Here is a 22,155-nt window from a genome sequence, read left to right as displayed (position 1 = left end):
ACTGGAATTGCCTCAGTATGATACAGAACTCTGGGTTCACCTTTGTCGCTTCATTTGATGTATTTTGCTGCCTTGGTGCATAGAGAATGTATTATTAAAGACACAAATTACAGAATGTGTGGAGAGGCAAAAAACTCCCTCCCTCAGTTCCCTTTAAACTCTTTCCCTTTTTTTTAATAACATAAGCTCCCATAAATGCTGACCTCAAGATTCTGGCAAATACTAGGAATTCCACCACAGCATTTTTTGTAGCAATTCAAACAAGGGTAGAAAACCAGCCCTGCAGCCACATCCCAAACCTGATTAACTCTGGAAAAGCAGCTGGGAAAAGCTGATTCCTCTCAATTCCAGCCAATATCACAGGGAAGCCTGCTCTGAATATCAAAGACATCAAGTCTTGTGGTCTCCTCCATTTAATCCCCATCTGCAATTCACTGCCGAGAGGGGCTGAGCTCAAAGTCACTGTGCCCTTGTCATTAGCAGCAAACAGAGCAATTATCAATCACAGCACAGAGCACAAAGCAGGCTGAGACAGCACAAAGAAAGGAGCATTTCCTTGGAAAATCCTGGTGTTTTAAATCGCAGAATTAACAAGGTTGGAAAAGACTTTTGCGATCAAATGCAGACTGTGACCAAGCAGACCATGGCACCAAGGGCCACGTCCAGTCCTTCCTTAAACACCTGCAGGGACAGAGACTCCAGCACCTCCCTGGGCAGCCCCTTCCAGTCCCAACCACCATTTCTGTGAAGAAATTCCTCCTGTGTCCAACCTCCCCTGGTGCTGCTTTATTTTATTCCAGTCCTGAATGAAACTCCCACCTCTGAGCCACTTTCCCCATGAAAAACATTCTGTCTTTGTGCCAGCAGTGTTTTCCCTGTGTATCCATTGGGAAAATCCAGCTAATCAAGTAAGGAAAAAAAAACACTTGTGGAAAACGAGGTAACCCTGCTCTCACCCCACCCCACACTCACCACAGCCAGGAACTTGCCCACGTAGAAATAAACGCCGTAGTGGAAGGCGAAGAGGCTGCCGATCATCAGGATGAGGATGAAGAAGAACAGAGGGAGATCCACCAGAGCCTGACCAGTCCAGTAAGCTGAGGGATAGAGCCCTGAAATCTTCAGCTGGGTGTAGGCCTTGATCTGCAACAGGGGAAGAAAGCACAGCGCTAATCACGCATTAATTAAAATTAACATTACGTGAATCCGCCCCGGTGTCACGCAGCCATTGCCAAGCTGAGCTTTGCACAGAAAACCTTTTCCCAAATCTGCCCCACTCCAGTGCCACCCATGCTGCCTCTCATGGCATTGTTCTAAACCCCTCTTTGGATCTTCCCCCACATCCCAGGATTTTTAACTTCCGGCGCATCTCTGCATGGACACCTGGGCGTTACCTTGTGGTTTTCCGCATTGTCCATGGCAAAGTAGGGCGGCATTCCAGTGATGATGATCCCCAGTAACACCGCTTCAAAATAGATCTCCAGTCTGAAAATTGTGTCTGGAAGATCCTGGGATACAAATCAGGTTTATTCAGTGCCAGAATGTGACCAAAAAAATACTACATTAGGAGTTGGAACATGGCTGTGAATGCTAAAATAAAACGTCTGTGGATGTCAAGATCACCTGAGCAGGAAGAAAAACACCTATGGAAGTTTTAGGAATATTTATATGAGGAATAAATAGTAATTAATGAACTTTCAGAGCGCTCATTTCCTGCAGCAGGTCCTCTCCTCTCCCAAAGGCCCCTCCAGCTCTGCACAGACCAAGAACTGCAGGTAACCCCCAACAAACTCATAATGAATTCACAGGATCATGGATTGGTTTAGGTTGGAAAGAACCATAGGGATCATCTCGTTCCAGTCCCCAGCTCCTTCCACTAGACTGGGTTGCTCCAAGCCCCACCCAACCTTTAATTCCTGAAACATCCTCTTTCCAAGCCCCTTTTTCCTCCCCTTCCACAACCTGCAGAGCAAAATTCCCGCACCTTTCATGTCCTCTTAAATCCTGCAGACAGCCCCAAACAGCTTTCCTCTTGGTTTGTGGGGCGTTTCTTCACTCCCCCTTTCACCCAGGGATGCTTTGCCCCCTCCTCTGTGTTTTAGGGTGACTTTCTGGGAGCTGCTCACCTGAATGAAGGGGTTGCTCCAGATCTGGATGCTCTCAGTCACGTTTAAACTGCGCAGGAGGAGGTTGCTGACAATGTTCATCAAAACTGGCAGGGAATGCACCATGGTGCTGTTGATTATCATGTTGAAAACATAATTCTAGGAAGAAAAATATGTGCTGTATTAATCCTTCTGCACGAAGGGCAATTCCCTGGGAGGGAATGAATTAAACCTGAACATTGGGATAAATCTTTGCATAATCAAGAGCTTTGCAGGAAGCTCTGGGCTGCTCAGGGTGCCTATAACACCCAGCCTGATTCAGGAAAACAGGCAGGCTCTCAGAGAATTATTGGGAATGAATTTGCAGCATGATTCATGGAGCAGTGACGCTCTGACAAAAGGCACTCCAGACAATTACAGTCTGGAAAACAAACACACGAGGAGCTGCTCTGGGATGATCCTGCTAATGGATTTAAATGCAGACAGGCAAAGATGTGCAGGAGCTGGGGGCTGCACTGTCACACCGATGGGAGCAGTGTCAGGGAATAAAAACGGGAACAAGAGCCAGAGCTGGCACATTGCAGAGCAGTTCCTTTGCTGGGGATAAAATATGATCCCGAAGTTCAGATCTTCCTGTTATTATGAACACGTACAGCCCAAGAAACTGATTTTTCTTTCCACATGAGAGCACCATGGAATTATACTTGTGTCAAACTGTGTAATTCAGTCAGTACAAGGGAAAAATATAAGCATAAAAAAGTTCCTCTGCCAGGTCTCCTGTGAATTAGAACTTTTCTCCAGGTTTTCTGTGTCCTTGTGGGGAAGAAGGGGGATGGAAGTTTGATTGGCCTACTGCAATTATAATTACGGAAGAACATTTATTTTGCTAGTATTTCCATTTTGTCCCCTTGGCAGCCTCCTGTATAAGCAATATATATATGACATTATTTGATTCCATGACTCCAGAGGTGCTTTTCAGGTAAGAATTTCACAAGCCAGCCCCACCAGCTGCTCTTTGGGCACAGCCCAGCCAGTCTCAGCCTTACCTGCCTGGACTCAAGGACAAACACGTTCAGAGCTGCACTGTGAGGTGCCACTGAGACATAATCACTGTCATTGAACATCTCCCAGAGGATGTTCATGCTCCCCAGGGAGTGCACAATGTCACTGATATCCGATTCTGGGGACAGAAAACAACACGGAATCATTCAAGCTGGAAAAGAACTTCAGGGTCATCAAATCCAGCCATTCCCCAGCACTGCCCACCCCTAACCCGAGTCCCTGAGATGTCCCACATCTCCTTGTCTTTTAAATCCCTCCTCATCACCAGCCTGGAGTATTTTACACAAAATTATTGATGCACTGACAGCTCAAACAGATGCTGGTTTCTACTGCCTGGGTAACTGCTGGGCGCTTTTAAAACATCCTCAGCTGAACCAAAAAGGAATTTCCCCAGATGTTTTACAGCAGGATTTTAATGCTGATGTATCTCAGTGTTTCTGGCCAGTTCTTTCACCTGGATCATCCTCTGACACAGCAAGAACAAGGTCATGAGCATGGGAGGAGGAGGAAGATCTCCAAACCAAGCCCCGTGGCACAAACTGACTGTTTACCATCCCTGGGCACTTGGAAACTCTTCATCTGGGTTAATTTCGAGGAAAAAGTTCATTCCCAACCTCAAAAATTGGGAGAAGGAGAGCAGTGAAGACAGGAGCTTCTGCCCTACCTGTGGAGTTCTGCAGCAGGAGCCGACTTCTGTACTTGTGATAGCTCTCTCCAGGCTTCAGCAAGTACAAATCTGGGGAGAGTTTGATAGCAGCTACAGCATTTTTGATGATGTGGTGTATGAAAAACAACAAAATCTGAACTACAAGGAAAATGAGGAAAAGCAACAACCTGAAAGAAATAAAAGTTTGTGGTTTGTTACAATTCAGTGAAAGCCAACCCAGTTTTATGTGCATGCTATTAAAACAACATCTCCCTCACCCCCAAAAAACCAGTAATTCAGCACAAATTACAGCTCCACACTTGCTGTTTTTTAAATGTAACTATGGGGAAAAATTAAGGACAAGATGTGCTTTCTCTGGTGTCGTTCAGAGAGGTTTTGAGCCTTACACACAAATGAGAAACCCCAGCACTCACATAACTCTGACACATTTGTTCTCCCGTTTCAGACTGAGGAAGTGCACTTTGGCTATGGTGGAAACCTGCTTCTTCCACAGGGCTGAGTTGCTCATGGCGGGTGCCTTGGCCTCTGACAGCATCAGCAGGCTCTGCTCCATGTCATCCAGGGATTTCGTATCCATCTCGTCCTGCACTTGCTGGGAGTGGAACACGCTGTAATCTGAAACAGGGCAGAGAAAAGCCCATGGAATTGATGCTCTGACACAGCAGGGGGCTGGAAATGGGAGAGGAGGTGGAGGAGCCAGGGGCCAGAGACTCCTTGCCCTTCCAGTTGCAGAAGTCACCTCACCTCACCCATCCCATCCCATCCCATCCCATCCCATCCAAGTCTCCCAACTCAACCCCAAGGTCACTGACACTGAGCCAGCCCAACCACATAAATGGCAGATACTTAAAGCAGATGATTCAAATTTTTGCCACCAAAAAGGTGCAGATTTGCCCCAGTTTCATACCCTTGGCCTGTGTGTGCACCTGCACTACCCAGCACCAGCAAATTCAGCTGTTAAATCCTCTTAAACCCCCACAGAAACTCTGTGGAGCAGGGCAGTCAGTCTAATTAGGGAGTACTTTCCATACCAGTATACCATGTATACACTACAGAGTACATATATTTACTAATACTAATAATTCTGGATCACACAGAAAGCTCTAGAATGATTCAACCAGCTCAAACCATTCAAAACTGCCATCAAAAAAAACAACTGACTCGTTCTGGAGCAATATTAAGCAGTCCCAACTTTTCATTTGGACTGGAAGTTAATTCAAAGTGAGACAAGCTGAGCTGTTCCAGCCCTAAGTGCAGCTACTGTTCACACAAAAGGCTGAAAATTAATTTTATGCTGCACATTCATAATTTCTTGAAAGCAAACTCCATTAGGAAAATAAAAGGCATTTTAAAAGGCAAGTGAACTGTAAAGCCAAGGAGCCAGATGTGAGCATGCTGGATGAAAGATTAAGAAGTAAAAAGCTTTTCCCCTGGATGCTCCCAGAATCACTCCCCACCCAATTCACTGCCTTTTCCTGGTTTTCTGGACTGCTGTGAGAACCAAAGGATCAACAGATGCTGGAGCAGCACCCTGTGAGGGACATTTTTCTTGTTCCCTCCTTCTGGCAGTGACAATTCCACACTAATTGAGACTAAACCAAACCTGAGGAGAGCCAAGGGCAGAGCCCTGCTCCTTCCCACCTGCTTGATCAATCTCTGCCTCGACCTCCAGCTTCAGGTAAACGTCCTCCAGCGTGGTCATGGACACACCATAGGTGATGACCCCCAGGTGGGAATGGGTGTCCAGGTCAGAGAACAAGCCTAGGGACAGACGGGACACGTGCAGCTCTGACACTGTGCTCCAGCACCTGCCAAGAACACTTCAAGCACATCAGGCACATCTCTAAACACTCCTGCTTGGTGGGTAAAGCAGAAAAGTGGGAATAGCAAATAAATCAGAAGGCACATGTCATGGTTTGAGAACCAAGGTGGGATAAGCTCCTTTTAGCACTAAATTTCAGTCTCTGTGGTCAGGAAATGTGGCAGCTTTTGCTGAAGTTGTGGTGCTTCTAAAAACTATCTCAGCATCCTAAAGCTCCTGAGCTCAAAGTTGCCTCAGGGCAGGTTCAAAGTTCCCTCTCCTGGAAAAATCATACCCAGGACAGCTCGTCCTACCTAAATCCCTGCCCGGGCACAAAAGATCTTACAAATAAAACCACTGAGTCCTTTTATATCTAAAAACATAATGTATTTTTATATATCTATTACAAAAAATTTCCAGATTTGTAAAGCCAGGTTAACCAGGCAGGAGATCCTGGACAGGGCACAGAGCTTGAAGACCAACGTGAGGCTCAGAGTGGGAGAACTTAACAGCACCTTGGGATAAAAAATGCTACTGGGTTTTTGTCAATCCTATGAAATAAGGACTTAAAATGAGAAGCTTCAGAGCCACAGTGAGGCTGCAGGGAAATTCAAACGTATAAAATGGGAAGAGCAGTTGGATTTTTGACAATACTCCTCAAATCCCCACAATTTCTCCTGCCCCAGCTGCCAAGGTGTATTCCCAGCCCCAGGTTCTCCCTGCAATAGTTTGGGGAAATTGATTGCATCTCAGCCTGTTTGCAGAAGTGCACCCAGTGGCTGCTGAAGGCAAAGCTCATAAATCATTAACTCCAATGCAACGGGGGAAAAAAACATTTATGGAATATCAGCTGCATGTTCCTATCAACACAGACCCTCCCTTGGCTTCCCACACGGTGAAAAGGATGCAGGGTTTATTCCATTTATTTCTGGGAGATGAGCAAGGAGCCCTGCCCAGCACTGCTCCGATAATTGCTGCCATCTAGTGAAATCCTCCCATCTGCTCCCTGCTCCTGCTCACCACGGAATTTCAAGGCAGTGACACGATGCTCTTTGCAGTTCCCAATGAGAGCTGTCAATTTTTGTAAGGTTTTTGTAAGGTTTTTGTAGGATTTTGGTAGGATTTCCTGCTTCCTGTTGCAGGCCAGCCCTGCTCTTTGGAACCCTCTGCAACAGGATGATGATTCTGCAGGACCAGGGGGTGCTCGGGTGGAAGGGTCTCCTCACCACAGAGGCATCTCCCCAGCCCTTGCTGTTGGGTATCCACATCCCTGACACCTCAGCCCCTTGAAGGAGATGACAAAGTCCTCACTCACCTCAGAAAAACCTCCCTGACTCCCTGTCGGCCAAATAATAATAAATATAAACTAGAAATGCACAATTTATCAAGACCACCAGGCTCCAGCCACGCTCAATAAACTTCCCCTCCACAGTCACCGATCCCTGCAACACAAAACCCCATCAATACCTGCAAACTTGTCCATGTCCTTGAGAGGGAGGGTGTACACGAGCTGCTCATCGTTCTCCTGGATCAGGCTGGCTGCAGGGATGTGCTGCCTGATCAGCGAGGTGGTGGCCTCTGTGTTGCAGTAGGCATCGATGTGCATGCTAAAAAACCACCAGGAATTGGGGTTTAAAGCTCAGCTTGCTCCTGGCACAGCACCAAACATTCAGGTGTACCGTTCAGGAGGATAAAAGGATCTTTTTGGGGGGTGCTTTCTTGTAGACTCCAACAGAAAACAATTAAAAAAGAGATACAGAATGGCACCTAAGAGGTACAAAATTGGGCACAGAATTACCTCAGGCGGTAGCCAATGCCCCACTTGCTCTTCAGGAAGAGAGAAGACCCGAGGCATTTCAGCATCCCTTGGGAAATCACAGCTTTACGATCTGGAAAGGAAAGTCAGGAAGGTCCCTCTGAAGCAGAAGATCGACAATTTCCTCCCAAATCCAACTCTGGATTCCGCACAGATTGTACCCCATGGCTGGGGAACGAAGCTGGGGTGGCAGCAGGACTCACCAGCCAGGATGTCAGCCTCGTCCATGAAGTGGGTGCTGAACACAGTCACACGGTTGGCTTTCCTGTTCCTCAGCAGGTTCCAGACGATGTGGCGGGGGGAGGGATGCACCACCCCCCCCGCAAAACCCAGAGGGATTGCAAAGCCACAGCCCCTGACCTCAGCAATCCCTCCCCAGCACACCCAGAAGGGTTTGTTGAAGCCTTAGTTACTCCTCTAAAATGGGAAACATCCCAGACTAACAAGGCAGCTTTTGCCACTGCGCTTTGAATAAACCCATCTCCTGTTGTGACAAATGGAAAAATTCCATAATAAATTAATGCCACAGCCTGTTTTATTCCGGATCCAATACAATTATGTAGTAGAAGCACAACTTAGCCACGGATCCTTTCTACTGAGGGGTGGTTAAATGCACACACCTGCTTTTGAAATGCCCAGGAACTGTCACACACATCATTTTTAACCACAGATCTCAAAGCAGTCCCCGTTCCCACAGAAATTACAGAGCTCTAACACAAAAGAGCTCTCTGGCTCTGCTCCTGCTCCCAGTTCCTGGATGGCTTTGGAAGAAAAAGCATCCAACAATTTCACTGTTGGGGGATAAATGTCACCAGCCAGAAATCACACAAAACTTGCCACACTGTTTATTTGCCAAAGAGATCAACTCCAAAGCTGCTGCCATTACCTGAGCCTCAAGCATAAAGGCTGAGCCATTGAAATTACTGCAATTAAACCATAAACGAAGAAAAAAAGGTGCTCAAAGGAACAATTTCTGCATTTTACACATTAGTTGGTTTTGACAAGAGACACCCAGCCTTCCATGGATCAGCAACACCAAGCTGGGAATAATTCCATCCCTCTCACCTTGGGGTTCCCAAGAACAGCAACTCCCACTGATAGCCTCCTCTTCTGCCCCCCACTTAATTTTTTGGCTTGATTGTCCCTGATGGGCTGCATCTCCAAATCCAGCAACACCTTCTGCACCTTGAAAACACAAGAAACACATTTGTTGTTTAAAAAAAAAAAAAACTATCAATTTTTTAAACCAGATTGTTAACAATTAACATTCAAATGAACTGCTGCTGGTTCCCAGTGTGTTCTGTATCTGAACTGCACAACCTACACACGAAGTTTAATGGTGTCTATAATTGGACCCAAATGCCAGATTTAAAACATTTCATGAGCATTTTAATCTCAGGAAAAATGAAAAGTTTATCCTTGTCTAAACATCTTCCTGCACCTCTTTGTCCACTGTACCATAAAGCAGATATTTCCCTGTAAAAGGAAAACCCCTTGAGGATATTTTGATTTACTGGTTAAAAATGTACATGTAAGACAACACCTGCACCCAGGTGAGTTACCTCTTGTATCAAATCATTCTGAGGGATGCCCTTAATGGCAGCAAAGATGGAGAGGTTCTCCTCCACGGTTAAAATGTCAAAGTGGATGTCGGACTGGGGGCACACGCCCGCGATCTGCCGCACCTCCAGCATCTCGTCGATCTCGGACACTTTGTGCCCATAGACTGAGACAAACCCTAAAAAAATGAACACAAAAATCCCAAAATGGTTTGGGTTGGAGTGGACCTTAAAGCTCATCTCATTCCAGCCTCCTGCCATGGGCTGGGAACTCTCCACTGGAAGGAGCGCTCAGCAGAGAGGGTTTTACAGCCCAGTGCGGACAGGAACTGCAAGCGGGCTCTTTCGGACTTTATCCAAAGATATGTTGATGAATCCTAAAATAACCACCAGGGTTATCAGCCTTGGTTTTACAGCAGGGCACCCCCAGCCCTGCACTCACCGTCTGTGGGGGGGCACAGCCCGCAGAGGATGTTCATCAGCGTTGTCTTCCCCGTGCCGCTGTGGCCCAGCAGCGCCGTGATCTGACCCTCGTAGATGTCAAAGGACAGATCTGCTCCCAGGGCACAGCGAGAGGAAGTGTCAGGGGCTGGATCCCAGCTCCCTGAGCCAGCTCCTGCCCCAGGGGTCCATCACATGCTCTTATGTGGGGTATCCATTCACACTCTGCCCCTGGGGGACAACTCACCCCATGGCCAGGCTGGGACGGTCCCGCACCCACTGTGGGGTGGCCACATTTCAAAGCCACCCAGGGAAAGGAGGTGAAAACATCAGGGAGGTAGGGCAGGGGAGATTAAATCACTACATGGGAGGAGGAGGAATTGGGGGTGATGCCAGCAGGCTTTTCTTAGTGATGGAGGGCTCATTTTTGGGGTGGCCTACTGTGACACCACTACTGTGAGACAGGACACACATGAACATGCCTGGCATTCATGCTCCAGGGCCCCACCCCTCCAAAAGAAACCAAAACCAGCCTGAACTGAAACAGAAAAGATCACTCAGCAACTCAGCTACTGCTGCTCTGCATCCAACAAGCAGCTAAAAAGCTGAAATGCTCTTACTTCTGAGAGCCTCCACAGTTTCCCCCTTCTTCCTGAATGTTTTCTGAACACAGCTGATTCTGAAAGAAGACACATCATTGCATAAAATATTTCAGGACCTTTACATTCCATTTTGAGTCATCAACACCCAGCAACAATCACAACAAGACAACCAGACTGAAGTGGCACCAGATGTGTTAAAAACCCATCAAGGCAAGTCAAGACACAGGACAGGTTTTCCCCAAACTTTGCCCATCTCCACCCTGGCATCAGGAAGCTTTTCCTGGTCCCCTTCTAAGGTATTTCCTGTGATGATAAACTGAATTATTTCAAATCTGAGTCTCTTTCACATGGTGGAACAATGCACCAGAGGCTTCCCAAGCTAGGAAAGGGAACAGCTACTCCCCAGCAGTTGCACAATTCAACAGGAAGCCCCACAGACGTGACCTGGCTGTTAGCAGAACAGACTCCGAAGATGTGATTCCTGACAGCTCTTGATCAAAATTAGGTAGAAGAAAGAAGGAATTGTTCTTTTCAAGAGAGGTAAAAACCTTCCTTCCAGCCCTGCTGTTTCTCCAAATGAAAAAAACAACCAGTTTATCTGGATAAATCCATATCAAGGATGGATTTTGGAAGCCTCATCACCCTGAAAATGAGGACGATGAGAGAATTACGGAGGGTGAGTAATGGGGAAGAGAATAAGTACAAAAGACAATAAAACTGGCATGTGGAAAGGTGACAATACTGTGTGAAAATGCTGGAGCTGGTGGAGGGATGATGTGGAAAGAGTCCTGAATGGATGAATAATGCAACAACAGCCACAATGTTCTCGTGGGAATATCAGGATTAAAACTGGACTCCTGAACCTGTGGTGGATGCCCAAAGAGACCTGGGTGGTGTGGACAACACAAGACTCGTGCTGGTCACTAATCTCTAATATTTGAGAGCAGTGGAGCCAACCAGGAGTGAAGATGCAGAGTTCCCCATCTCCCATGAGGACACACCACTGGAAAATGATGGAAACAAGGGCTGAAAGGAAAACATTGAAAACAACAACTGAGAAACCCCGAAAAGCACAGGACAGCCCAGATGCAAGACAAGAGGTGGCACAAAGCATGGGACAGCAGGTGACAGTGTGGACATTATTTCCTTTCTTTCACCCTCTTGTATGTGGCCGCTGGGTAAAACCACCATGAAATTCCTCTCTGGCCTAGGAGAACACCACAGCCTTCCCACAAACCCAGAATTCCGCTTTTTCCTCTCAAATGGGCGTTACCAGGAACTGAACCCTCCCAGCAGAGCTGGCGTTCCAACATCTGCAACCTCTTACGGCACCCGTGGCCTCAGCGAGAAGCTGAGGGAAGGGAAAAGCAGCAGGGCTGGAGAGGGCTCCAACAGGGGAGCACAGCCCACAAAGCAACCCTGTCCCTGAGCCTGGTGGTTTATCCTTGGATCCACGTCCCTGAGGACAGGGATTCACTGTGGAGGGCTCTCTGCAATGCACACCACACGCCGTTTGAATCCGAGGAGCGGAAAGCCAAGAGTGATTTTCAAGCTGCACACTAAAATCCAGGTGACCTGCTCATCCTCAGGCAGGGCAGGGACTGTACCTGATGGCTTCTTTTCCCTGAAATTCCGAAGGCACAGGCTCCACAATCTCACTGAAGCTCAAGCTGCCGTTGACGCTGCTCTCGTACAGCTCCTTGTAGTTTTTCCGGTGCTTTGACCAAAACGAGGGTTTCATGAAGAAAAAGGGCGTGCGGCGCAGGCCAAACTCCCCTGGGTGACAGGACAAAAGGAATTCCTGAGCAGCAACCACAAATATCCCTCAGCTTTGGGGTTCCAGCTCCTCCTGTAGCCAGCCCACACCCCTGTTCCTGAGCGATTTCCTCAGCCAAGTTTCCATTTAAGCCACGACTCCGCACTGCTGGCAGGCTCCACTTTTGCTGAGTATTTAAATAAAAGTGCAAATCTCCTCCTAGTCAAGAGAAATCCCCAGTGCTGAAAGAGCACTGACTTGAACATGGGAGAGAGAAAAGAGAGGGACTGGAGGTGAACAGAGCTGAGGGGCTTAAGCAGGCTTTAATTGCAAAATTAACAACTTTATTCTGTGTTTCATGTTCAACTACTTCTGTCACAGGGACAGATCTGGAAGAGGCAGAGCAGTCTTTGATTTCCAACCCTCTAAGAGGAAATTGTAAAGGCTGAGGTTTTAGTTAACTCAGGAAGGAAGTTTTTCCTCTAGAAAGAGGGGAAAATTAAGCTTTTTAAGGCCATGGCAAAACCCCTCCTGACACATCACAGTTTTAACAGAATATAAATTATTTCAGCTGAAAGTGTAAAAAATCTATGTGCAAACAGCATCGCCTCCTTTCTCCACATCACAGGTGAGAGATGCCACCAGCCTGGGGGGCTCAGGATTTTAGGATGATCATCCCACAGCCCAGTTTTTGTCAGGAACATACCTGGGATAACCTGGTCAAGGTAGACAGCTACAAGCAGGTAAAAGATGCTGTCCAGCACCAAGAGAATCAGAGAGATGCAGAGCGGGTAAGGACCATCATTGATGTTTGCAAATGTTGCCCCATCCTCATAATCCTCCAGATGCATGACCTGCAAGGAGAGAGGGAGATGTCACACACCAGCAAGGCACAACAGCACAGTGCAAAACCTGGCAAAAACCCCTCAAAATAATGAGAAAGTGACTGAGATCACACAGGACACAAAGAATAACAGCTCCTTTACGGTGCTGGATGTTCAACTGCCATGAACAAAGGCGTTTTCCCCACCATCACCAGCTTATTAAAAATAAAATAACTATGTAAAAACCCCATCGAGGTCTGTTTGCAAGTGATCCACAGCAAACAAGCACAGTGAGGCTGCTGCAGGTGGGGATTTACCTGTGCAACACCAATCAAGAAGCTGCACTGGCACAAAGGGCTGAGGATCCACACGAAAGATTTGGGGAAATCCTCCAGCAGGACAATGTTGAGGCCCACAAAGCCAAAAACCAGAGTTGCCAGGAACTCTACTATCCCCACATGCTTGGACTTCTTAAACAGAGGCGTCAGCATCAGGGCAAAGAAAACCTGAGGGCAGAGGGGAAAAAACCAGGAAGGTACTGTAGTAGCAGTAGTAGTAGTAGTAATAATAATAATAATAATAATAGTAATAGTAATATAGAAATGGTATAGAAAAACTAAGGGAAAATACCATAGTATTTTCTGATAATCATATAATTTCTGATTCTCTGATAATCATGTAATTTTCCTGCTATAGTCACTCCAGCATTCACCCACACAGAATCCATGGAATCATTTTCTGTTGGAAAAGACTTTCAAGATCCAGTCCCACTGTTTCTCTTATGAACTCAGACAGGCAATTGGCTATAGAAATATATTTATCATATATTTTTGTATCATTCTCTGACCTTTAATTAGGGTTTTAGCATTACACTCTGTAGTAACAGGAAATGCTTTGAAGAGGACCTGGACTGCAGAATGGTTCTGTGCAGGGTTCAGAACTCAAAACCTGGTGAGTATAAACTCAAATATTTCAGGAAGGAAAGGCATTTTTCATAGTGATGGGTGACACCTGTACAACATCCTAACAACAGAGGAGAAAACGCGAGGAAGGGATGGGACAGCTCGGATTCCCAGCACTGCTCAATCCTACAGAAGCAACACTGGCCCCAAATCCTTTGGCAGAGAGAACATGATCAGGTGGGAAGGGAATAAAACCCCCATGGGATGGCTGAATTGCACAGGGCCAGGAATACTTACTGAGGAGACTCCATACAGGAAGAAAAGGAGGAATATGACAAAGGCACTGCTCTGGGGGAAGAGGGACGAGGCCGTGGCGATCACCGCCATGAGAATGGACATGACGAAAATCAGGCTCACGTAGAGCAGCACCCAGGACAGCCTAGGGAGGAAAAGGGGGGAAAAACAGAAAAAGGAATGAATCCCCAGCCACGCAAACAGCAAAACCCAGCACTCTTTAATATTCCAGACACTGCACCAAAGGCCAAGTGTGCCACAAAACAAGAGCCCCCCCCAGTAAAAGAGCTGTTGTGAACATCCCTGGGACTGTTCTCGGCACACATCGACTCCCAGGACAGCCAGAGATGCACAATCAGGTGATTCACCTTTTTTTTTTTTTAACTTGCATAATTAATTCCCTAGGGTAGGCAAAGGAGGGTAACAGAGTCATAGGTTTCAATAATTCAAGAAATTCTGTTTAAAATTTAATACAGCCATCATTCAGGGCACTGGGCAGGGTAACAAAATCCTGCTCTTCTGAAAAACAGAGCTGCGAGTCTGTGAGCAGCTCTGACCTCAGCAAACAGGGGTGGTTTGTGTACAGGTAGCAAAAAATGACACGTTTCCTGTGAAATGAGTAAAAAAAATCATTCCAACCACCCCAGGTGGCTGTTTCAGTGCAGATGTGAAAACCCTGCAGGAAAGGGCAAAGCAAAACCTGGTTTTATCTCTTCAACTCTCAATGATTTCAAATTAACACATCATTTGAGAGAAAAATAAAATATTCTATTTCCCAGGACGATTTTTCATCAGGGTGAGGAAACAATTGAAAACCTGTTGCTGAGACTGCTCTGGCATGTTAAAATTATAGAGTTGGGTTCACTTAATTATGTGCCAGGCTGCAGGTTACCTGTTGAGCTTCTAGGAAAGGAGGTAGGGAGCCAGAAATATTTAAAAACCTCCACAAAAATCTCACACATGATGAGGCTTAATCGCTCTAAGCCTGGCATAGCTATACATGAATAAATACAGCAGGATCTCTTATTAAAATATTCATATTTTCATGATACGTCAAGTGTCTCTCTGTTTGATTTTACAGAATATCTCAGTTTTTGGTTGTTTTCAGTTAAATACTGAAAACAATTTAAGAACTGACAGGTGGGATTAAAGAGGTTTCCTAGAAATAATTTCTTTTAGTATTTCTTTACATATACTTTCTTTCTTTTTCCTTTTATAAACAACACGTCACACCAAACACTCACATACCAGAAGGCAGTGTCATGGAGTCCCAAAATTTTCAAGAACTCCTTCAGCTTCCTCTCCTTTTCTGCCACGATGTGAATTGCCAGATAATACCCAAAGGGGGAGAAGGCAATCACCAGGTAAATTAAAATGATTGCACGAGGGAAATTATCAATTTCCACCACAGCAGCCTCTCCCATAACCATGGCTCTGGTCAGCTGCAGCTGCTCCCAAACTGAGTGATTTGTCTTCAGCTGAAAGGAAGAGGAGGAAGAGTTTTTTTCACATTTTTCCTGATTTTTCAGCCCCATCCCAACCACTGTCTCCACCCCTGCTGGCACGGGGAGATCTGGAGACCCCAAAACCTTCCTGACCCCAAATCCCAGGCCAAAAGCTGGGAAACTGGAAAACATCCGAATGCCTGGAGATAAAATTAGCAAATGTGAAATTTCTGTCACTTAAAAAGATGGAATTTGCTGTCACCACAAGCAGGATGAGGGGAGGGAAATCGGGGAAAAATTGCTGAGCGACACCGACACCAAAACAAGGCAAATCCTGCAGCCCCTGTTTGGAGTGGCATTTCGGGGTGAGCTCTGTGGAGCCTTTGTGCTCTGAGGAGCGTTGTGGGGCATGTTCAGGTTCATCTGGATGAAAATGGAGTCAAACATCCTCATTATCCAACCCCACAGGACTGGGGAAATCCTCGACAAAACAGTCCTGGACAAAACACAGCCAAACCCACCCGGAGACTTCTGCCTTCTCATCAGATCCCAGGTGAGTTCTGGCACAGCATTTCCCAGGATTAACAGGCAGATTAAGCAGCCAGAGCCTGGGCAGCCCCTGGATCTTCCCTTCCTTGGGGTGAGGATGGGATTGGATGGGGTTTTCCCAGCAGTACCTGGATGATGGCGGTGTCGATGCAGGCCTGGAGCGCCGTGAAGCCCGAGCTCCAGTAGGTCACTGACTCGCAGCTCTTCCGCAGGCTGGAGCACGTGGCTGAGGGAAAAGCAGGGAATGAACATCCTTAGGATCCCTTCCAACCCAGGCCACTCCAGGATTCCACGTTAAAATCCCAAAAATCAGAGTTCCAGCTGCTCTGTTCCCAAGCCATCCCTCACACTGCTGCAAACCACCTCCACAAACCAATACATGCACACCAGGCCAAAAAAAAAAAGAAAAATATGGAATGATTTCCAGCTTATTCCCTTGCAGGGCACGCAGATTTACCTCTGGATTCCGTATAGATGGAGGACATGGCGATGGAGTCGTGGAACCTCAACTGGTAGGACATGGAGTCCTTGAACACCACCCCCACGAAGTTGGAGGGTTTGAGAAAGCTCGCCTCTTCCAGCTCCTCCTCACTCAAATACTCCTCAGTGATCAGGCCTGGGAGATGTTAATTAAGAAATTACCCAGTTTTTATTTAGTCCCTGGCACAGCAGGGAATAAAAACGTGCAACACTTTGAAAGAAGCATCAAGTATCATTAGTGACTTATTGGGGTTTGGAGACCCTTCCAACCCAAACCATTCCACGATTCTTTGATATCTATAATTATTTTTGTCACAGGGAGGGAAATACTCTGGTGAACAGACACTGCAGGGGTTCAGCTCAGCACTGCAGGGTGAGTAATGCACATTTACCTCAGAATTTTTCCTTTTCCCCCCATTTTTTGCTGCTCCCGCAGTTTCTGTGCCCCAATCCTTTGCTGGCTGCCCCAGGGTTTATTCCCAGCACTTGCCAGGAAAGGCAGATCGATGGTGCAGATGGATAAATCCATCAAAACGTGGTATTTCTGTCACTGAGCTCGGCAGAACATGGGAAGAGAAGAAAGAGTTGTTTGCTCAAAGGATCTGAGGAATGTGCAGATGTGGGGCTGGGCTGTGGCTCCAAGGTGATTATGAGGGATGAAAAGCTAAAGAAAAGAATCAAAGACCCCAAACTAAAAAAAGAAACAGAGCAGGTTTGGAGAAATAAGTTCTTATTAAGTGTGAGGTGTGCAGGAGAGCACTGGAGAAAAAGAAGGAAAAAAATAACGAAAAAAAAAAAGGGAAAAACCATAACAAAAGGGAAAAAAACCCCAAACAAATGGGGAAAAACTCCAAACAAATGAGGAAAAAATGCAAACAAATGAGAAAAAAAAACCCCAACAAATGGGAAAAAAACCCCAGACAAATGGAAAAAAATAAACAGAAAAACAGGAAAAACAAACAAGGAAAAAACCCAAACAAATGGAAAAAAACCAAAAACCAGTAAGTGGGAAAAAACAAAGAAATATGCAAAAAACAAACAGAAGAAAAAAACAGGAAAAACCAAAGAGGGGAAAAAAACCCCAAACAGGGAAAAAAGAAACCCCAAACAAACATGAAAAAAAAAAACCTGGGAAGGAAAAAAAAAGGAAAATTTATTTTAAAAGAAGAGGTGACAAAGTGTTAATGGGAATTAGCATTTAAAATAAATTAAAAATGCTGCTGTGATTGTGACGCCAAGATAGAAAACAACCGCCAACCTCCCCTGAGTTTGCCCCAGGATGTCACAGGACAGGGATCAATCAGCCCCAGAGCTGCTTTTTTTCTTGTGGCCTCCTCAGGAATGGAAATCACTTTGAAGTGGCAGTGCCAGAATTATTTTACGTCAGGAAAAAATCCCCAAAACCAGCAAAAAAACCCCAACACCTTCACAGTCCCTCCTCTGGAAAATAAAGACTTTTCCTATTGGCAGCATCCTTGAGCTCCCCCTTCAAACACAAGCTACAGCAAGAGATATGAGGGGAAAACCACAAGATTTAGGGTTGGAATACCATCCTCAAAGTTATCAAAAGCCACTTTCTTCATGATTTCCCGAGCCATGGGTGTGGGTGGCGTGTACCCGATGACAAAGTTCACCAGCACCGAGGTGTGCAGCAGGCCCAGGTCGGTGTTGGCCACCTCATCATATTTCCTGTGAGGGTGCATCATGCTCATCAGGATCAGCCAGAACAGGAAAAACAGCGGGAAAAGCACCTCCTGCAGCAAAAAGAAAATTGGAATATTTTGAAGCACAGCCATAGAAACAAAACATTCCTGAAGCTTGTCCTGCACGCAGCTCAAAGGAGGGGCTGAGTGCAGGGTCTGGGCAGCAAAAGTCCCGGAAAGTTTTCAGTGCTGCAGCGATTCTGATGCCAAATCCCCGCCTGGCACTGCAGCAGGGTTTCAATCCCAGGCATTAGTAACTCAAGAAGCCATGTGAAGGCCCAAAGGGATCATTCCACAAGCTTTAAACATCTGCAAATTCCTGCTCGAAACAAAAGCTGTGAGCCACTGAAGGAGCCCAGCCAAGCACTGCAAGGTCTCTTCCTCCCCTCAAAATTCATCTTAAAGTGTCATCAAATCATTTACACCCCAGGCTGAACTGGTAGAAAAGATAAAAATATCTTTTGGGGAGGTCTGACCTTGCTTTTCTGTGTGGTTACAGCTGTAAAAGGTTTTAAAAGTGCACTGAGCTGGCAATATTCAAGGATATTTTAAAAAATATATTATTATTTATATGATATATATGTATAATATATACTACAATGTATATAAAATATTAATGACTACATCAACGAATATTTACTAATAAATTAATATACTCTGTAGATGTATTCTTATACATATATATAATTTAATATTCAAGGCTATTTTCTGGATAAAGCCTTACATATTAGAACACTTTTTTAACCAAAGGGCTACAAAACACCTTCTGAAAAAGCCTATTTCACCCCAAAATCCAGAGCAGATCATGAAGCTTCATAAACATCATAATAAAACCGAGTTTTGCCTCCGATTTGGGAGTTATTTAAACACAGGATAACCGTGGATGTGCTGGAAGCAGGAGCCAAGGACTCATCCCTTACCTGGACACTGCTTTTCTTAGTCCTGCACTTAATAAGACAATTCTTGAACAAGAGAGCTCGGGTTTGCCTCCACACTCCTGCTTCTCTTGGAGGAGCCGGTGCCATTTTTCAGGACTGGTGTGAGAAAAAAATATAGACCTTTATTAAATGACAAAATAATTTCCAAAGCCAAAGCCAGGCGGTTGCAGCATTTGGTGTCTCCTATTTTTATATTTTCACAAGAATTTTTCATTTTCAGTTTTTCATCTCTTAATGCCTTCTCATACACGTTATGTGCCTGTCACGTGGAGAAATTGGCAGTGCCCACTTGGACTGAGAGAAATGGGGAATCCAGCTGGGAATCTGGGCAGAAGGTGCCTCAGGATGCCACCCCTCCACCCAAGGGCAGCACCAGCTCTAGGCCAACTCAGTAGACCTGACTTAAGCTGGGCTTATTTTTCTCCATGTAAATCCCAATCCCAGATATCTCTCTGGGAGCACGATTCCAGCATCCGTGGCGGGAGCTGAGGGCAGGCGGCCAGAGCAGCGGCAGCAGCGCCAGCTGCCCCGGGCTGTGCAATTGGGCGTGAGTAACCCCCTTCCCCGCTGGAGCAGGGCCAGCAGCGCCGGGTCCCCCCTCGCTCCGCTGGAAGCCTTCCATCAGCCCGGCTGCACAGCCCAGCAGCGCTGCCCGCGAGCTCTGGGCAAGGGAAAGCCAACGGAGCTCAATGGAAAATGCTCTTGCAGGAGATGCCATCCTGCACGTACCTGGCGAGGGCTGGGGAGCCGGGAGGGTTCTCTCCTGGGTTCTGCCGCCCTTTTTGCTGCCTGAGGTTGGGAATCACGGGTCAGGCTACATCTCCCTCTGCTTCCTCAGCTGGGAATGTTGGAACATTTCACCTGCAAAGGTGAAACAGAACCATGAGCTGCTCAGCAGGGACAGCAGAGCACCAGGGCAGGTGCCACAAACCCCACCTTCAGCAACACCTACACACCACCGGTGAAAAACTGAGTGATTCCTCCACCCTTCAGTCAAAACACAGTGGAGAATGCAGGAATTTATCCATTTTCCAGGCTTTACAGCTCCCAGCATTCATTCCAGAAGCAGGCTGATGTTCCTGGTGCCTGTGTACAGCTCTGGTTTCTCTGTTATCTGTCAGACACCACATGGCTCAAAGTTCCTTCCCTGGCTGGGTTTCAATAGGGAAATCTCTTTTTGGAGCACAAACATCACCTCAGTAACGGGACACAGGAAGTTCCTGAGATGTCAGCACCACCATAAACTCAAATACACAAATACTTTACTCAGAGCCTGTCTGAGCATGGCAGGGATGAGAGGAGGGAAAAGGGGCTAAAAGGAACCAAATCCCTGCTCCCAGACTGGCTCTGGGGTCCTCCCTGGAGCAGCGACCCCTGGAAGCACGAGGGAAGTGGGATACAAGTGCTCATCACTGGAAGAGAAGCTTTGGGAAGGGATCCCACCTCCAGCCTGGAGTGCTGCCCTCACCCTGAGTCTACTTCAAAAATAAAAGCAAACTTTGAAAAAATACATATTTTGTCTGGAAAAAAAAAAATCCAACCACAAAATGCTTTAACACCAAGCTGTGATAGCAACCAAGCCCTGCAGGAAAAAATGAGTACAACTCCTCTGGATATTTTGGGCAAGAAATGTTTCCCAGTGATAGCGGAGTGTTTGAAAAATAATCAAAAGCAGCAGTTCTTGCTTACAGATCATGAAAATCACTGTGCTTCTCCCCTCTGCTCACAGCATGCCCTGGAAGCGCCACCGTTTGCACATTCCAAGAGCACTCCCAGGAACAGAAACTCCAGAGGTCCCTCCTCAACAGCACACAAGGGTCTAACCCAGCAACCCCTTCCCTCAGCCACAATATTTTAATTAAATCCCCAAAACTGGCAAAGATAATTTAATGAGATTCAATCACCAGTGCCAGTTACTGTTCCTCTAATTATTTTCTCTCCACTTGTAAAACCCAAAATACTCCCACATCTCCACTGGAACTCTGCCATGCTTTCATTTACATCACGTAGGTTGGAGGAAGGGTCATTTCAAGAATGTTAATTAATTTTTCATATTACACCTGCCACCTCCACATAAGCCACAGAACGATGAAGGACACTGAAGAAGCATCACTTGAACGGTGAAAATTTGGATTTGGGGGAGAAAAAACCAACCCAAATCCTCTTTGAAACTCCGGATGAAGAACATGAACACAGAGGCTGACCAGAGGAAGCTGCCAAGGCATTTAATTGAGCAATAGCAGACAAAATTAAGATACTCTCAACCTGTGACAATCCTCCCCAATTTAGGCACTGTCTTGTGATTTGTGCTGACACGGGAAGTGGGTGACACACAAATGCTTGTGGGCATCTCAGTCAAAGCTATCTCAAGGGAATGGCTGGGTTTGTGCTTTAATTCCATATCAGAGATGCCAGCGCTTCTTAAATAACGCTCAGATGATACTCGGGAAGCCTCCCCTCCCTTCCCCCGGCATCAACCTGGCAACGGGCTTTAAAGGTCACATGGCGATTTAGTGCTGCACATCACGTTCTCCTTGTCTTTCAAGCCAAAAAAAACCCCAAAAAACCCCACCAGAACCCAAACGAGGAGTGTCAGCCTCAGCTAAATGAGCTGCGGCTCGAGGCAAAAACAATTTATCAGTGAACAAGCCCCGCGGAACGGCGAGGAAATGAGATTATTGATCTTGCTGCTACAAGACAACAGCCGAGATGGTACTCAAGCAAAACTCTGATGTGCTCTTTGCTGCGCTTCAATTATTTAAATTGCGACTATAATAACATATAACAACATGCTTCATGTAGTAATTTAAAAAACAGGCTGAATGTTCTCCCTTATCTGAATTTTTCTCCCTTATCGGAATTTTCTCCTTTATCAGCCCCATGGGGAACCCCCGCCCTGCCCGGGGCTGCAAATCCCTTCCCTCCAAACTCATCTCTGTTTCCCTGCGGGGACAAGGAATGACACGGAGCAGAGGCGGGTCTGGCTGTCCCCGCACGGCTCCCGCAGCATCTCCAGCATCCTTGAGCATCCCTGAACATCCCCGAGCATCCCCAGCATCCTCCTGCATCCCTGAGCATCCCCAGCATCCACCTGCATCCTCTGAGCATCCCCGCCGCGCCCCAGCCCCGGGGACCCCCGCGTGTCTCAGAGGGAGGACGCTCCTGCTTTTCACATCTCCCTTTCCCCCCCGCTAAATCCCTGGAAATGCGG

The 22,155-nt window shown here is 46.5% G+C and overlaps 1 protein-coding gene across 1 annotated transcript in view; it reads right to left on the bottom strand.

Moving 5' to 3' along the window:
- The window catches only part of ABCA5 (ATP binding cassette subfamily A member 5), a 31,896-nt gene that overhangs the window by 8,404 nt on the left and 1,337 nt on the right, over positions 1–22,155 (bottom strand). The window contains exons 2-25 of the mRNA XM_008631148.2: positions 19,674–19,805; positions 18,927–19,040; positions 17,853–18,057; positions 16,281–16,439; positions 15,952–16,049; positions 15,078–15,307; positions 13,833–13,974; positions 12,951–13,139; positions 12,516–12,663; positions 11,661–11,829; positions 10,072–10,130; positions 9,453–9,563; positions 9,014–9,189; positions 8,504–8,636; positions 7,655–7,759; positions 7,434–7,524; positions 7,103–7,242; positions 5,476–5,595; positions 4,248–4,449; positions 3,832–4,001; positions 3,152–3,285; positions 2,127–2,264; positions 1,395–1,508; positions 973–1,143 (exon numbers count right to left, since the gene is read on the bottom strand). Coding sequence (XP_008629370.1) covers positions 973–1,143; positions 1,395–1,508; positions 2,127–2,264; positions 3,152–3,285; positions 3,832–4,001; positions 4,248–4,449; positions 5,476–5,595; positions 7,103–7,242; positions 7,434–7,524; positions 7,655–7,759; positions 8,504–8,636; positions 9,014–9,189; positions 9,453–9,563; positions 10,072–10,130; positions 11,661–11,829; positions 12,516–12,663; positions 12,951–13,139; positions 13,833–13,974; positions 15,078–15,307; positions 15,952–16,049; positions 16,281–16,439; positions 17,853–18,057; positions 18,927–19,031 — 3,309 coding nt within the window. The 5' untranslated portion in view covers positions 19,032–19,040; positions 19,674–19,805. The remainder of the gene's footprint in view (positions 1–972; positions 1,144–1,394; positions 1,509–2,126; positions 2,265–3,151; positions 3,286–3,831; positions 4,002–4,247; positions 4,450–5,475; positions 5,596–7,102; positions 7,243–7,433; positions 7,525–7,654; positions 7,760–8,503; positions 8,637–9,013; positions 9,190–9,452; positions 9,564–10,071; positions 10,131–11,660; positions 11,830–12,515; positions 12,664–12,950; positions 13,140–13,832; positions 13,975–15,077; positions 15,308–15,951; positions 16,050–16,280; positions 16,440–17,852; positions 18,058–18,926; positions 19,041–19,673; positions 19,806–22,155) is intronic.

The sequence above is a fragment of the Corvus brachyrhynchos genome, unplaced genomic scaffold, assembly GCF_000691975.1.
Source record: "Corvus brachyrhynchos isolate BGI_N302 unplaced genomic scaffold, ASM69197v1 scaffold340, whole genome shotgun sequence".
NCBI classification, from domain to species: Eukaryota; Metazoa; Chordata; class Aves; order Passeriformes; family Corvidae; genus Corvus; species Corvus brachyrhynchos.
The sequence above is the reverse complement of the archived record's forward strand: the minus strand, read 5'-3'. Positions and strand labels throughout refer to the sequence as shown.